At 46.0% G+C, this 16511-nt stretch overlaps 1 protein-coding gene across 3 annotated transcripts in view; it reads right to left on the reverse strand.

Annotated features, from left to right (window-relative positions):
* The window catches only part of exd (PBX homeobox extradenticle), a 316119-nt gene that overhangs the window by 84672 nt on the left and 214936 nt on the right, over window positions 1–16511 (reverse strand). For 2 of the 3 annotated variants that reach the window (XM_086977975.1, XM_086977976.1), the window contains one exon: window positions 8893–8961. The exons of the other annotated variant lie outside the window; for it this stretch is intronic. In XM_086977975.1, the coding sequence (XP_086834101.1) occupies window positions 8893–8961 (69 nt within the window). The remainder of the gene's footprint in view (window positions 1–8892; window positions 8962–16511) is intronic. 3 annotated transcript variants of the gene reach the window in all.

Consider the following 16511-nt stretch of genomic DNA (forward strand, 5'->3'; position numbering starts at 1 on the left):
TGTCTTGCTTCGTTAGTAAGCATTCTCGTTTCACCTTCGTAGATTTTAATATTTGATGGTGCTGCTCTAAATATTTCTTCTATTCAGTCGAATAATGACGTGAGTCCGTGGTAGCCGTTGTAGCGTACCCTTTCACTGCCGTTTCATGTTTCTTGATGGCTTAGAAAAGCAGTTGAAACGAGGATAATAAAGGGAACTTTCCGCCATACAAATATCTAAGGTGAATGGCTAAGACGCAAAATGGTGGAGAAACAGATGAGCTGAAATCGACAGTATGAAGGAGTGATTGACTCGGTCTCCTGGATGAATCTCAACCATTGGCTTTATATAAATGGCTAACTCCAATTCTGAATCGTGCAATCTGCCCATTGGTAATGTAATCCCAAAGGCAGTGTTAAACCGTCTTCAACTTTCGCCGACAATTCAATGCAATGTAAGTTCCAATGTGATTTCGTTCAGTTGATCGCTTTCTGCGTTACCAGCCTTTTCTTCAAGAAGCGGCTTGTACTGCTTCCCCTCTCTATTTCTGTGTCTCCCGCATTCAAACCCTCCACCAACTCGTCCATAAGTGCCCGAGGGACAAAACGGTTAACGTGCAACTTTGATGCTTGAAGGACATTTGCAAAAGAGTCTCAAAATGGGAAAAACGTTCGAATCACACAACGGCCGCCAAATGTATCGAGAGATCCTCGATCGCAATGCCACGGGCAGCCTCGATGACCCTCTCCGGTCCTTTCACGGGACCACAACGACACGATCGACACTTGACGCTCGAATGGGTCCATTGCTGAATTCACATAGTTGGTCGCCTTCCCGACGATAGTAGGCGCGGCGAGGCCAAGATACAAGCAAGCAATAAGCAAGATTGGTCTTCTCAGAAGCAGGAAAAGGAGTGTGCAGAAGGAGAATGATCTCCAACTGATGTTGTTCAACTCGACCACGGGTGTGTCCTACACGCGTCTGTGTAGCTGGCTGCGCTGCATGCGGATATGTTAGAGAAATGCACGCCAAAGGGATGTATATGGCCTGGTTCGTATGCCAACCAGGCAACGAGCCGGTACACCGTTGCTTGCTTGTGTTATTGCTCAGTATTGATAAACACGATGGCCAGGTAGCGTGCGGCGGTGGCGTGACCGACTTGCCACATACACGCACACTGGTCCGATCAGTCCCAAACCGGAACGTTCCGCCTGCCATATGAGCCATTCCCAAAATATGCCCTTTTCCACCTCCCTGTTTCTCGTTCTATAGTCTGACCAACTCCTTTTTTCCGACAGAAGTGCTCGGTGAGAAGGCAGCTCTTATCCGAGTGGCCTAACTGCTCAGCCCTGCGTGTACTGCTCGGTATGCGCGCATCAAGGAAACAAGCAGACTGGTGGCAAGTCTGTGTGAGACCGCTGTTTGCCCGCTGCGAGAAAGGGGGCTGCCTCTCCCCACCCCGTCATTCCCCATTCTTTCAAGTAAACATATGGAATAAGCGAAGGCCTCTTCCTAAATTTCCCACCGTAAGCAGCGGCCGATGCCGGCTAAACACTAGCCGACCGTCATAAGGAACCAATCACCTCCGTTTGGCCACACGAGATCCCTCTCTCACGATCGACGTTCTCTATGATTATTGCTACTCCTACTGGTCCCGATGTTGCCTCCGTCCTGAATTACTGTGCGTATTACTCGTGGCCGCTTACACAGCACCCTGTGTCGATCGGCATATAGTAACTCTACAGAATGCTGTAAGGTATAGTGTTTACGGGCTGGGCTTACCACTTGGCAATCGTAGGCGGCCTCAGCCGCCGCCTTGCATTGGGTCTCGAATCAAATCCTGTTATCGGAACTTCTTCAGCAGACCAGTTTGGGTTAAATATAGTAGGGCTCGCATAGCCAACGGCCACCTCCATCGGCGGTAACTCCCCTATGCAATATGGCCTCGGCTGGTATCCCGAGCAACTCACTTTGGATTCTAGTTTCGATTGAGCCAAATATTCTTATGGAGCGAAGCGGCTGGCCAGCATCAATATTATTTTAGTGGCAAAGCCGCCGTCACCTGGCTGTTTATTCTATATCAGAGTTTCAATTAAATCACTCGCGTACACAACTCCTATATACATGTTATAGTAGTAGCCAAAATTTTCTCTTTTGGGCTTAGATGTGAATGGATAGCGAAAATACGAACAAGTAAACCCTAGTGCACTTGTTTCCAAGCTGGGAAAAACAAGAAATCATGTCAACCATCAGGATGGCAATATTTCATATAAAACCTTTAGCTATCGCCAAAAAGCTACGGGTGACAATTGTATTGCGGCAGCTATCTGCCGAATCGCCAGTTTTTGGTGCTAAAAGATGCCGCTTTCATAAGCGGTGGCGGCGACGGTCCCACCATCTTGTCATTGCATCGTGTCGTCGCTTTGTAGAGAGTAAACGCGCAGATACGTTCATATACATTTACCCACAGACATAGGCAGACAAACTCGTATACGCTTCCATGCAAATACGCATAACCACCACTACTGCTGCCAGAGCGCAAGTAGCGCGAAGAAGTGTGCGCCTTCGAAGCGTGAACGCCAGTCTCCAAGGTACTTTGCGCTACCCGGGAATCCTGCGCCCTGGAGAACAAAAGGGCTCGTTGCCTAGCTTCGCTGGCCCGGTCGACTCGCGCTATCAAAGCGAAACATTCAAAAAACAAAGCTCTACATAAAATCCCTCCAGCCGGAGAGAAGTCGGAGACGACCACGGCCGACATCCGCTTGACGCGCCGAGTGCCGAAAACAAGAGGAAAACCCCCCAGACTGGAAGCAGCTTCACGAGAGGCAGCCGCAAACAGGGACGTAGCCAGCAAGCCCGGCCAGCATTTTCTCAAGTGAGTCTCCACAGCGGTTCACTGGTTTGTCCTGCCGTCTATCTGGATGTGCCTTGCCGTTCACTCGCTATAGCCTTTGCTACTATCGGCGAGTGTGAGCCGAAGCTTCTCTACCACACGGCTAGCACAACACATTTATTCAATGTACTGCTACGGCTGCATAGTATGTAATGCAATCGAGTACGCGTAAACCGACAAACCAACAAAAGCTGCAACGGGCGCTGCAATAGCTGCAGCTATGCTATGCTAGTGTGAATGTATGTACAAGGATGACGCGAGCTTGATGGCTCCCTTGTGGCTTATTTCAGATAGGCTTGCCTCCTCCGAAAGAACTTGCTGCCGCCCATCGTCCGAGCAACTCTCGGCGGTACCACTGGCATCGGTGCCGTCACCATCTCGAGCGACTGAAGCTGGTAACGGAAGCCGAGACGCAGTCGAGACGGGTCCAACGAGTCTCCAATACGGTTAGCTCCTTTGTACACAAAATCTTCGGGCCGTTTTCGGTGAGATCGGCTGATCTCGCTCGTTGCCGGCCACTGATTTGGTTCGGAAGCAAACACGCGTTCATTTCTACTGCCTTTTACTAGTGGGTGCTGGGCAAACTGCCACTTGAGCGAAACCGAGCCCGCGCTCACCTAACAGTACAGTGTATAGGGGGATCATTTGATTCGGCGAATCCGGGATCCAAAAACGGGGAGCACTTTAAACATTTGCTCACTGTCACCACCCTCACAACATGAACTCCTGTCGTTGTCGTCACCGCGGTCTTTGCGGTACGAGAGTCCCCGCCGTGATCTTAGAAAGCTAAAAACGAACAAGGGGGGTCAAAGGGCAGTCCGTAGAGAAGAAGCGCAATCCGAAATTCACGAGCCTCTACGTAATTTGAAAGTTAAACACAGCAGCCATTTCGCGTATCGCTTGTCGTCGTCTCTTTCTCTCTCTTTTATGTTTCACCCTGCCCCAATGTGTAAACCAATATATCTAGGTCGATAGCGTGAGCGAGCAGGAAGTCTTCTCAAAGAAAAACGTCATATCGTTAGAGGCAGCGGGGGATAGTCACCAAAGAGGCGCGCAAAAACTAGGTATAAGAAACGAATGTCAACGTCTGTCCAGCATAACTTCGCGTCGAGCTGACTCGGAAGCTGCATGTAGGCTTCACGCCGTTCATAGCCGCGACCGCCGCCGTCGCTGCTACTGCCATCACGGACTGAACTTTACCGACGCAAGACTCCTTCTTAGAGAGCGCCAGCTAGCCGAGTGTCCTGATGTCCCTTTTCCATTACCACCTGCGAACCTGATGTGGATAGAGAAGAAGGAGAGAAAGATGAGAAAAGTACGAGAGAAAGTTCCCAAGTGCCCATTCGTCGCCCACGAGGATTCGGCTTTGGCGAGTATTTAATTAAAGGAATTCCTGAAGGGCTCGCCATCTCGGTAATGTTAATCACACTTCCTTTAATATCAGGCCGCAGACCCAGCCATTCTGACAGGCAGGCAGTAAAGACCGCTTAGTAAAGAAGACCCACCTCGTCTCCTGACTTCTGTACCCAAGTTGCGCTGCCCCCTTCCACGCTTAACTTAGCTGACCACTACTATACTCTGACGCACTCTGCAGCCTGCTGGCCACCAGTGTTGAAATCCGGCAGGCTAAAGGAACGAACGAGGCCGATATGGTGGCTTGGCCGAAGCAAAGAAAAGGTCAGTTAACGGCTGCTTGGGCCTGCTCGACTCCTGCTAGCCGCGGAACTGACGGGTGGAAGAAAACAACAACGAAGCACCAAGAAAACTGACATTCGACTGAAGTCTAAGAGAGAGGAGACGGTTGGGAAACGGTCATAGGCAAAGGGCGTTGTTGGGGCGGCAGAAGGAAGAAAAGTCAAAATTAATTTTCGTTGCAGGACAGCTTTTCGGCCGCTTGGTTACCCTAGACCTTCGTGCCCAAGCGATGACTACAAGACTGACATAAAAACAGTTCTAATATTATTTCTTCGCACCGAGTATCGCATAGATTTTAACAAGTCAGTGATTCTTGTGCATGAAAGGTGTTGTCGGTCGGCTGACTGTTAAAAACTTTTGGCGGAAGCCTATGCCCCCGGCTAACCTTTACTTGCGCGCTGTCTGTCGTCTTAATCGGCCGTTACCTTCAATAGAGACGAAAACATGGAAATAGTCGATTAGAACAGTAACACAAAGGCTGGGTGTCGACGGAGACGAAACTCCGGCAACCGGGTCAGCGGCTTTTTCTTTCATAATATTGACTTCGTTCGTAATCTTCGGGAAGGAGATAAGACTTTAATTTCCGTAAAGTACGATAGCTGGGTGAGGTTCGCTCATGCGGGTACCCAAATCGAGCAAACATACAGAATTAGACTACATCTACGCACTCGGACAACACAACGAAATAAAAAAAGATAGAAAATTTTCTGTTTGCTTTACTTAAGCCTGGTAAATTTGTAGTCCTTATTATATCTGAGTACACCTTAATGCGCAATATACGAGGTGAAGAAAGGTCGAACAAAATGTAATAACAAGATTTAGGAGTCCATTTTGTTATTCTGCATAGTGTAGGAAGCATATATAATCAAGACACAAGATATGAGTGAATATTTATATTGAGACAAAACATAATAACTTAATAAGACAAATGAATGGATGCCTGTTTCTGAGGCGTAATCGTGTGCTACGTTCACCTAGTGCAGGTACGATAGGTTGCTGAAAAAAAACACGTTGCGTTCCTTTTTTGCATGTACAATCCGCCATTTAAACATCTTTATATGTGATAGCAAACAGGCAGCGGTTTTCTTTCCGAACAGTATCGCCTATTACAATCTCCTGCCATCGACAAATATAAACGCCCTTGCAAAGGGCGGATCCGGTTCAGCCGCAATTTTCGATGTTGAGTTAAGGCGGTGTTCTTTTTTCTCTGCGGTTGATTTAGCTGACCTTCGCGCTTGAATCTCTATCTTCCTTTTTCTCCTCTATTTAGTTCTAATCTTCTAACACCACTATTGCTAGCTTCACCACTGGCAATGGCGTTTACCTATATGCGGCCATATGCATGTGTGTCGCTATTAATCAACATTTGAGACACCTTAAACAGAATCGCGACTCTGGCTAGCTTTAGACGACCGATGTATCAGGCACCAGTCACAAAGCCGAACTCAGTCCGGCGGGCTAGTTTAACACCGCAGCGTAGGCAAATATAGTTCCATGTCGATGTTTTTGTCGTTGCAGCCGTGATTCTTGTCTGTCTGCGCCTCTACACCCATACACCGCTTTAATCGCAGCACACCTTGTGTATTCGGGCCGCCTTTCTCGACCCCCGGCCGTCATTTCGTTGAGCAGATCTAACCATGTAAATATGTTATGACAACGAGATCGGCATATTTCATCACTGCAGCATGAGAGTGAACAGAGGGAGCGGAGGGGGGGGGGGGTAGGGAGTAGAAACCGTCGCCACCACGACCAATACTACGGCCTATCTCCCTACGCCGTACTTACTTCTCAGCTCGCATCTTGTCTATCCAGGTCTCCCCCCCATCGCCCCCCCCCCCCCCCGAACTTCTCAACGAGCATTCCCCCACCGTCAGCTCTGCAAGCAAGCTACCGTGGCCTCGCCTTAGTCTCTCCATCCATAGCATACGCACATTGTTATCGAGCCACCCTAGCTTTTTTCCCTATTAGTGCCGTATACATACTGGCGTGCACTATAATCACCTCGCTGTTCTGTCCCTCTTTCTTTTACGAACTTTTATTTCACGAGTAAATTTTTCCGCAAGTGTTCATTGAGTGTCTCGTTGTTAAGTTATCGTGACGAGAGATGTTTCGTTATCACGGGGCGCTTTCTCTTAGCTCCTTACATGAACCAGATTCATCTGTCTTTGAATGTTACGGAAAATGATACCTTATGTGTAGTAACAGCTTCCAACACTAACCAGGGGTGCTACGATTTTCAGTTTCTCAGTGCACACATATATGCACCTATCTCTTTATCTGATAAAGTAGACAGAGTACTCGCCTTTGAGGTCAGCATAGATTTCGAAACGTCTTTTATATAATACGTGTAAAGGCCCGACCGGATGACATGCTCGGTGCATCGTCGGCGATTACTATGTATTCTCCCGTTTCAGTATGCATGTTTGTCCACTTACGCTGGTGAGGACAACCGTGCCACAACATGCCACAGCGTTGTGAGTGGATTAGGCGCCAGCCAATGGATGTCGACGGAGGCTGGCTGAGTCAGAGCAAAGCAAGAGGTGCTTGCCGCTACGTTCGTCTGTACTCTTCCTCCCCCTACTACAGAACCCCCCACCGGCCCGTTAATCCCATGCGCGATCCATCCTATTACACTCTCACTGGTTTCTTCATACTTCCATACTGCTGACCTATCGCCTGACCCTACACCTGGGCACGCTCTGGCTGCACCGGGTCCGCTTGTGCCTGTCTGGAACTGTTGAGCGACAAAATATGAAATATGGCAGCTCATCTAACTCTCCCTCCATATATGCCTTCAGGTCTGGGGATTCGTAGATGCGGCCCTGAATCTAGGAAGCACAAGCTCCCATCTGCTTTCAACTCAAAAGGACGGCAATATCTCTAGAACCGATGGCTCATACATGATAAAGGAAGCAGGGTGTGCTTTGGGGGAGATGGAAAACGACTAAAATGAAGTCTTGTCTTTTGGTCGCTTGGCCGCTTAACCGTCGGACTGCCAAAGACCGTGAAGCAAACCGTTTATGATGACTGATACCTTTTATGATAGGACGTGATATATGTTGCTACATGTCGATGCATATATATATTCACACGCTACGTACACTTACCAGCAGCTGCGCGAAAGCTTGTCTACGCTGTTGTTAATGGCTGTCGTTGAAGTGATATATTTTTTGTTTTTAAAATTGCGTACCCTAGAGAGAATCAATTGAAAAAAACAAGCATAGATTCTTGTTAAACCTGTATTTTTAATTATCGCATCATATTATATAGATCTATCCGTGACTACTGCAAACCACGACTTCCTGTTACAGAGACGTTATAAGGACACAGACATGTGAGCTGTGGCATATTTAGTCCGCCTCCACATGTTCCCACCTGTGTGAATTAGTTATTGAATAACTACACTCGATGGCCCTACGTCGTCTGCTTATGAGATTTACTCCATCGAGCTGACACTAAAACGACACTCGCTTAGAATTCAGAGAATCAGTAATAGAATCATTGATTGCTACAGCGACATGTTTTACTCCCTTTCGAAACGCATAGCACGTGATTGCAAACAACGAATACTTATAGCATGTAGAGAACATATACATGTAAGAAGATGACTTTTTGCCCTCTCCGTTTGTCGCCCTAGTAGTAGCCCCGTCCGTTTGTAGAACTGATCTGCCGATCATGTATTTGGTAACTTACCGTTTAGCAACGGCTTGGTGAGTGCCGAGACACTATTCGCGTCAAGCAGGCAGCTGCTAAGTTGAATAACCTTAGCGGCGCCTATTGGAGCTAAGTTCGCCATTATCGAGTGGCAGATCACTCAGCAAATAAGATACACCTTTAAATCGACATAATAAAAACGCGATAGCCACTCTGTCCAACACATAATGCGCATCTGCTTTGCCATGGCTTGTAGCGTCAACATCAACTTTTGTTCCCCAGGATACATAAACAGATTCGATTTTTGCCCGGTATTATTTCTCTGTCGCTAGCGTTCTAAATGTGAATGCTTCAAATTCTATGTCCGATACCGCCATTTCGTCAGACAACTAGCCTCCAGCACGAAACAAAGTGTATTCACACTCGGATTCAAGTTCAAAGGTCCCTCAGGTTCAACGCTGTACCCACCACGACATCACTAGGACATCGTTAGCGTTCTCAGCAAAACCAACGGGCGCGCTATAAGGGTGCATGCTTCTGTCTTCGCTGTTGCTAACATCAGACAACAAAAATCAAATAAGTGTAAATTGATCATCTTCTTATGTCACTAGCGATCGAGATTTTCAAGTTTAACTTCAAACTTAAAAATCAATGTTAAAAACGACTCTAACTAGGAATCTCTACGGGTAGGCCTCCTATCCTTGTATGCATAGTGCTCATCATGTTACGCAAATCGTCACCTGAAAAGGAAAAACAATAGGTACTCTTAATATTTGGCCTTCAATACCTTAAGCTTACTTGTTAACTTCGGTTCCAGTTGGCTTAAGTAATATTTTTTCGAGCTGCTATAGAATCATGACATTAATGCGACTACAATATTTAAATAATAGATAACCCCCTAAAAAATATGTCACATTTTGTAAAATCAGTCTTTTGCTTCCGCCTATTGAGGGCTTCGCTGAAAACAACAATAAATCTCATAATGACAACTCGCTTAATGTAATAAGTCGTACTCTGTAAATCGTGATTTGCATTTATGCATAGTGTTTTTGGCATATTCATACACCAGAACACTGAATATCTGATAAAGAAAATAACGATGTCCACATTTTGAGACCGTCAGCGCATTCGAAAATTGGCGCTATTTTCATTGGTAGCCACGGCGCCTCGCGGAAAAAATGCACCCCAGTAAGCGGTGCCCTCCAGTGGGTAAAGAGCAAATCTTAGCGGCGAGGCGCCATTTCCAAAAGCTCTTCAAAGGGTCGAATGGCTGCCACGGCTCCCTTATAGAGTCAGTCAATACTGTTGTTGGCACGCTCCTACATTGGCGCACTTAACGGTTGCTGTTGAATCTGCAAGTTCGCGATGGCCTGAGTAGTCCCTTGCTGTTACGGCAGTCTCTCCATTCCTGCCACTATGGCCTGCGATCGGCCATACGGACCACAGCGCTATATGGTTGCCGGTGCCGGCTTGTGTTCTCCACTCTCGTGTTATTCAAACAGCGGCGATACACCCTCAGCGATACACACTGGATGGCGGCCTGCTTGCCTGGCCACGAACTTGAAGGCCCGCGGAGAGAGGGTATTCAGCCACCCTCACCCTCGCCAATTTCTTGCTGCTGTCGGCGCCGTGGCCTGCTCGTCTCAACTCGCTCACTAACTGGCAGAGTAAACAGGCGCTAGGTAGCCCACCGTGCAGCAGTTTCTGGGTTCAACAACGAAACAAGCGGCGTCTACCACCACAAGGACCAAGCACGCTGTTCGTGGACACGTTGCGCTGGCGGTCAGTGAACGGCGCCATCCGCCAGCCGCTAACAGCAGAAGCAGCACATCGTTGGCGCCTTTAGGCCGCCAACAACACGGACTCCTCTAAAAGAAAGACCCTTCCACTTACCGCCGCTTTCGGAAAAAAGGAGTCATTTGAGCCTATGCCCTTTTCCTCCGCCCCGTAATTTGCCCCCAAGCAGCTATCCCCGAACCAGCGCCACTTCGCTATCGGTTCCTCGGCTCATCTGCCATCGTGTTTCTCAGTCAGTTGCTCTTGCGAACCGACCGCGTTCGTGAAGAAAGAAACCTGGGGTGAGGTGGTTGACCGCCACGCACACAGTCTGTCTTGAGAGTGTGGTGGTCTGCACTGTCCTTATCCAAAAACGTTGTGGATATTCCACGTGAGTGAGGTATACACATACACGCATGACTAAGAACACGATTATATACAATACGAGTTTGTTAGCTGTAACGACGGGAAAAACGAAACAATTTGCAGTAGAAAAACGATTACTAAGATATATGTGCAGAAATCGTAGTTGTTACCTTTGACAGTTTCTGTTTGACAAATTAATTCTAGCGCGTTATTTTCTGCATGAGATTCTGCATCGTCAATCAACTTAAGGCTTGTCAATATTGTTGGTGGGTAAAATATTCTTGAACAGACGTCTCTTGGGGTGACTTTATATACCAACAGTGCAGATAAACATGATGAAACGGTAACAACAGTACATAAATGTTCCTTTTGTATGTTGAAGGCAGGCAAAAGGCAAAGTTTGAAGGAGAATCCAGTATTACCGAGGAGCGACGGAACGGACCTGAACGTGTCTACTTTAGCTGTCGTTAGCCATTGAATAAGGCCGTATCAAACCAGAGCTAGAAATGGTTGCGCTGACCCAGGAAGGTATATCCAGCCGTGTGTGTACGTGTGACCATAAGAATACTACTAGGAAATTACATAGCCTCTTAACATACTAATGTGGCTTAACCACAAAGCTGAATTAGATGATGGGCGGTGAAATTCTTCAAAGAATCAACAGGAAAGGAAGTAATCGAAGCTTAGAGAAGAGCAGGTCCAATTAAACAAGTCACTTTGATCCTGATGTACTAGGAAAGCAAAAAATAAATGACTCATAAGGCGCTAGGATACGGCAGCAAAAAGATCCTTCAGGGATACTTCCCATTTACTTGGCCTCATCGGGCTCGCATCACTCGTTACAAATAGGAACGATGCCTGTTCGCAGACGATGATATAGCAATCCCGTCTGACCATTCCTGTTGGACAATTGTGGACGACTTGCTATAATTGTTTGTAACGTGCGCGTCGCTGAGGTTATTTCGCTCCGCATGCACATTGCCTGGTGTAATTTCTCTGGCTCAGTTTCTCGACTACCGCTGCCATGATCGTCATCAACAGGAGTTACAGCCATCACCATTTTCATTCAGGGGGTGTAAAATCATAACGTCTCTCCAACTGGGGTTTTGATTTCGTCGTTTTGTCTGACAGCTAATCTGCTTGCTGCTGTTGTCACCGCCGCTATTCAGCGTAGCCGTCAATTGGTACATAGATCGTAATATTTACCATTGTATATATATATATATATATATGCAAAGTACGCTATCTAAATTGGAACCAACTCTGGCGGGATGTTTGTCGTAACGGCCGTTCGTTCATCCGCCATGTTTGGCACAAAACAACAGATGAAAAAAGTATTTGTTGCTCTCTCAATTTAAGACGAAAATGAGCTATAGCTCTATTTTTCTTTAGGTGAACGAAACCCTAGTAACGTCATTGCGACTTCCATGCAGGTCCTAATAAATCCGAGGAAGATCCTCATGAAGCAGAATATTCTTATCAGACCTGAGATTTAAAAGACTTATTATTAAATTATTAAATTGGCTCAAAAAGGAATTTTTGGTCGTTTTAAAACGTTTTGCGCGTCGTTGCACCCGTTGGGCTTTTTAGCCATTTTAAGCTGTTGTATTTTAGAAACCTTTTTTGTCTGCCTGCTATCAGCCCGAAATTGAATTCGGCTGTAATCCTTTTGGTTACATAGTATTTTAGCGACACCCTAGTCGTTATTTATCGATACCACTTGACGCGTCGTTACTATTAAAAAATTATGTACAGGTTAAAAAATCAATCTTTCAGAAATGACTAGTGAACATTTTAGGCTCCGAATCGTACCTGTAATCATCGTGGATGGTGGCAATATTAAACAGACATAATTGTTAGAAATGGCACATGTAAAAAATCTCCTCAAAATATCTGTGTACGTTTAGATAGTCTTAGAAGAAAAAAGCTTCACTTAGGTACCGATATATGTAACAGTAGGACCTTATCGGTACGAGAATGAGAAAAAGGATGCCGTTAGGTAGACGGAGGATCGTGAAATAAAAATTGTTCAAACGTTTCAAAAGCGGACGGTCGATAAAATATGAGAGGCATTTCTCATAGCTACCATTCTCGTCGTTACCGCCTTCAACAATTCATTTAAGCTTGGGCCGAACAGAGGGCGGTCTAGACTGAGTCGATGTAATCGCCCTGGTATTACCGGCCCGATGAGTTTTGTAACATACAGACGCTGTCCCAACAGAGCACGACGAATTCATTCACAGAACGTATAATAGACGTCAAGGCAGAAAAAATAGGGTCAAATAGTACCTCTCGTAATGTTTGTGATAACGAGAGTTTAGAAAAGTTAAGCGGTCGTAGTGCAGTATCGTCAGAAGAAAACAAAACTCTATTAATTAATTACTTTGACCAACATTTTTGATGATTAGGTTTTTCATTCGTTCCCGAACATTGGCTGATTAAAACGTATCGCCATTGACGGATTACCATAACTAGTAAAAGAATCCCACACTGCCATCCTCCTAGACAGAATAACATTCTTCAGAAGCAGATGCACAAACAAACGTGAAGATCATTCATTGAGTCAGTCGGACATCACCATCGCGCGTGATGTTTCGAATGCGCGATTTATTCCCACGCCTCACGCGGTTTGAGAGTGGCGCGCATACGGGGCTGGACGCCTTTGGTAATTTGCTGCGTAAGAGGTATGTGCATATGTCCGTATGGGGAAATGAGTTGTACGTTATAGGACTGTCGTGGATAGTGGATGCAGCTAGAGAAGAAGGTACATGTGTTACAATTCCCATCAGATACTATGATAAGGCCATAGCCTGTCAAAAATGAAGAAAACACACGAACGAGCCAGTGGGATTGAAGATAGTCGAAACCAAACTGGTTGGTCCTCCAGAAGAATTTGGGTTTACCACTGGCAATCGTTACACACAATCGGCCCGGGCTGGCATTGCTAGAACGCGATAGCTAGACGTCAGATATACGAAGGGAGAGACGCTGAGAGAGACGCAGTGAGAGCAGTTGAATATCAGTAAATACGCTAGGGCTAAAACGAGTAACTGGCATCATATTATTTATCTAATATCATAAATAGTCATGCATTTCGGGTAAATTTAACAAGAAGATCGAGAAGAAAAACAACAGTAGCAGTAGCAGTAACAAACAAATTGTACTACATAGCACTGTCAATGTGTGTAAGTGAGAGAGCAATAAGAAGATTAATAGTACTAGCTACCAGTAAAAGTACTATTCTTATCTAACTGTTTAATGCTATAATCATACACATCGCCTACGATAAACATCGTCTCAGTGGCCAGCGACAATCGTAGCAATGCTGGTGGTGATTAATGAATAAGTGGACTTGCCATCTTTCGCTCTCGAGCTATGTCCTTTGCTGTCCTATACCACAAATCGTTTTCCTAATCACTTCGTGTTCCATTAGGATAGTAGCTTTCCCTGCTTCTCCCTATATATATATATATATATGTATATATAATATCTATTATGTTGCTTGGCCTTTTCCAGTACACTCGGACGATACACAGCCGTAGCTTTGGAGCCACGACAACGCTAAGACTATCCACGAAAATCATACTTCATTGTCTATCATAACGCCAGCAGCAACAAGCGACCTGTTCAACACGTTGTACTACCTACAATTTGCTTAAGCCAGCGCACTTCGCTGCGGGCTTACGTATCCTAGCAATACTGATAGAAGCCAATCAGCTGTAATGCCGTGCGTTGACACCACGTGGGTGAGGAGCGACTTCGCATTGAGCCTGATGTACCAACACGCCGATGAGGGACTGCGCGCGAAAGAGTGAAGTTGATACGGGACAGGGAGGAATACCAAGGATTTACTAATAGTTAGAAAGACACACGAAAACGAAGAGAAAGAGGACACGTGTTCGAGGTGAGAAGCTTCAGGAGCGAAATTGTCGCCGCTGAAACGGCAGACGCTCGTCGGCAAGGGTAAAGCTGTAGTAATCCAAAAACAACGCTTGCGACCTTTGGCTGCGGAGCTATGAAGGCGAACAAGGAAAGGTGACGAGAGGCGGGCGATGCCTAACGGTTAAAGGGTTGATGCTTAAAAGTCATATAGAAATAGCATCAATATCGAAAGAGTGAAAGAGCGTGCACGGCTGCCGCGCTCTGTACATTTACATGCAAAAAGCTCTTGCACCACTTGTACCTCCCCTAACCTTTGCCGGCAGGGTTGTTTCATTACCACGTCGTCGATGTCGGCTTCATGCCGTATCTTCAAATACGAGGATCCAATGAGGTCGACAGGACTCGTCGAGCCGGATCCATCTCTATCCGCTGTACTTCGCCAATGAATTTGTCCTCTTTGTTTCTATTTCACTTAGATTCTCAGGGAAGCAAAAAAATAGCGAGAGAACTTTGAACTCGTGGCGTGACGCACGCTACTAACAGTAATAACAGTGACGGAGAGAACGACGACAAAGTACCTTCTATAAATTCGAAAAGTACTGCGATCACTATTGGTTGTTTGCAGATGCAGAAGAGCTAGGTCTATGTATATGTGGCAATTGCGTATACTTTTTTAGCTTTATAGTGCTCAAAATTTCCTATCTTTAAGAGAAAAAAGTCTAACTAGAATTAAAGAGAAAGCAACGAAGCCCGCGTTGCAATGTTGGAATAAGAGGCTTTCACTATGATCCTTTTGCGGCAGCTATAGATAGGCATGCGCCTACGATTGCGTTGCCTTGATTGTAACCATCAACTACGTTTTTTGAGGTCTGAAACGCCCTAGTGCCGATATTCTCCCGCACGGATAATAGCGCCTGTAGTTTGTCGGAAGCAATTTTTACGCGCAGATATTGTAATGATATCCACGCTGGTTAAATGCACGAGCTGAATTTAAGGACACAAATAGAAGTTGTTATTAGTGTTATGAGAAAATGCTCGCAACTGATTTTGTTCTGTATTTTGCCTATGACGGTTGTAAGCCCAATAATCACAACTATAGTATCACTAATTGTGCTAGAAAAAACCTAATGGTATTCAACTACAGTAAAGCTTTTATTTTTGACATTTATACGGCATCCGACTTCATCCATTTATAGTTTTTCCTACCGCCTTCGTAACATCATCAGCTATAGTTGCCAAGCTACCAGCCTCCTTCGAAAGCCAGCCGATAGCGGGGCGAAGCACTCACTGCTTACGCTGCTGAGCAATCGAGCTCGCCAAGCATCGATGACCTAGGCAAATAGGCGAGAAGCGCCGAGTCGGCAAATGCCGGTGAGGCGATGGTAGAGGCGGCGGCGGCGGCAGCAGAAACCGACTGCGTGAAGTGGCAAGTCGAGCTTTGCGAGTTTCATTATATTGTGGCATGGGTCGACTGAAGTCTACCCAATCAGTAGCAGCAGGCAATTGTTTCGAAAGTGTTCACGTAAACGCTCCGCAATTTCCGCACTCCGAGTTCATTGACTCGGTTAGCTATAGCATTCTGGCGACGACTAGCACAGAACGCCACACCAATTTATATTATGGTATATAAGTAATACCATTCAAAAGAAATGTTCGGGATGCACAACAGATTGATGCGAGCCATAAGCACAAAAATCACGACGCGCGTTGTTTTTTGTACGCTTGCGTCCTGTACTATCAGAACGAGCGGCCTAGCATATTAAACTAGCCCCATATATTCATGTGGTCGTCATAAAACAGCATTCGTATCAGCAATAAATGGCTGCTAAAATCGCTAAGGGTTAATCCGTTTGAAGTGTTGGCCTAAACATGCAAACCTTCTACGACATTCTTAGACTAATAGAAGCAGAGATGAGAAAATCAAACGTTAACCGTGAAGAGCCCAACTACCACTGGAAAAAACACTAAGAAATGTGATACAAATTATTAGTCACACTGGAGTACGCAGAAGAGCAGAAATGCACTCCAGTCTTCTCTAGCGTTCGCCTTCGGTTTGCCTAGTGATCCTTCTGCACCTGATGCATTTGAGTGTAGTAAACGAACGGGAATGACTGCTGCCACTGCAAAAGTAGCCCTATTTATCGCCTTCGCTGTTCGGACATCAGTTGTAGGTGGATGATCAGCTGACGTGAAGGTGTGTTAGTGAGTGCGCCTAGCCAGCAGAGACGCTGACTGGAACCGGGGAAAGAGAGAAGGCATCTTGGAT

Source organism: Varroa destructor, unplaced genomic scaffold, assembly GCF_002443255.2.
Source record: "Varroa destructor unplaced genomic scaffold, Vdes_3.0 BEIS01000001.1, whole genome shotgun sequence".
In the NCBI taxonomy this organism is placed as follows: Eukaryota; Metazoa; Arthropoda; class Arachnida; order Mesostigmata; family Varroidae; genus Varroa; species Varroa destructor.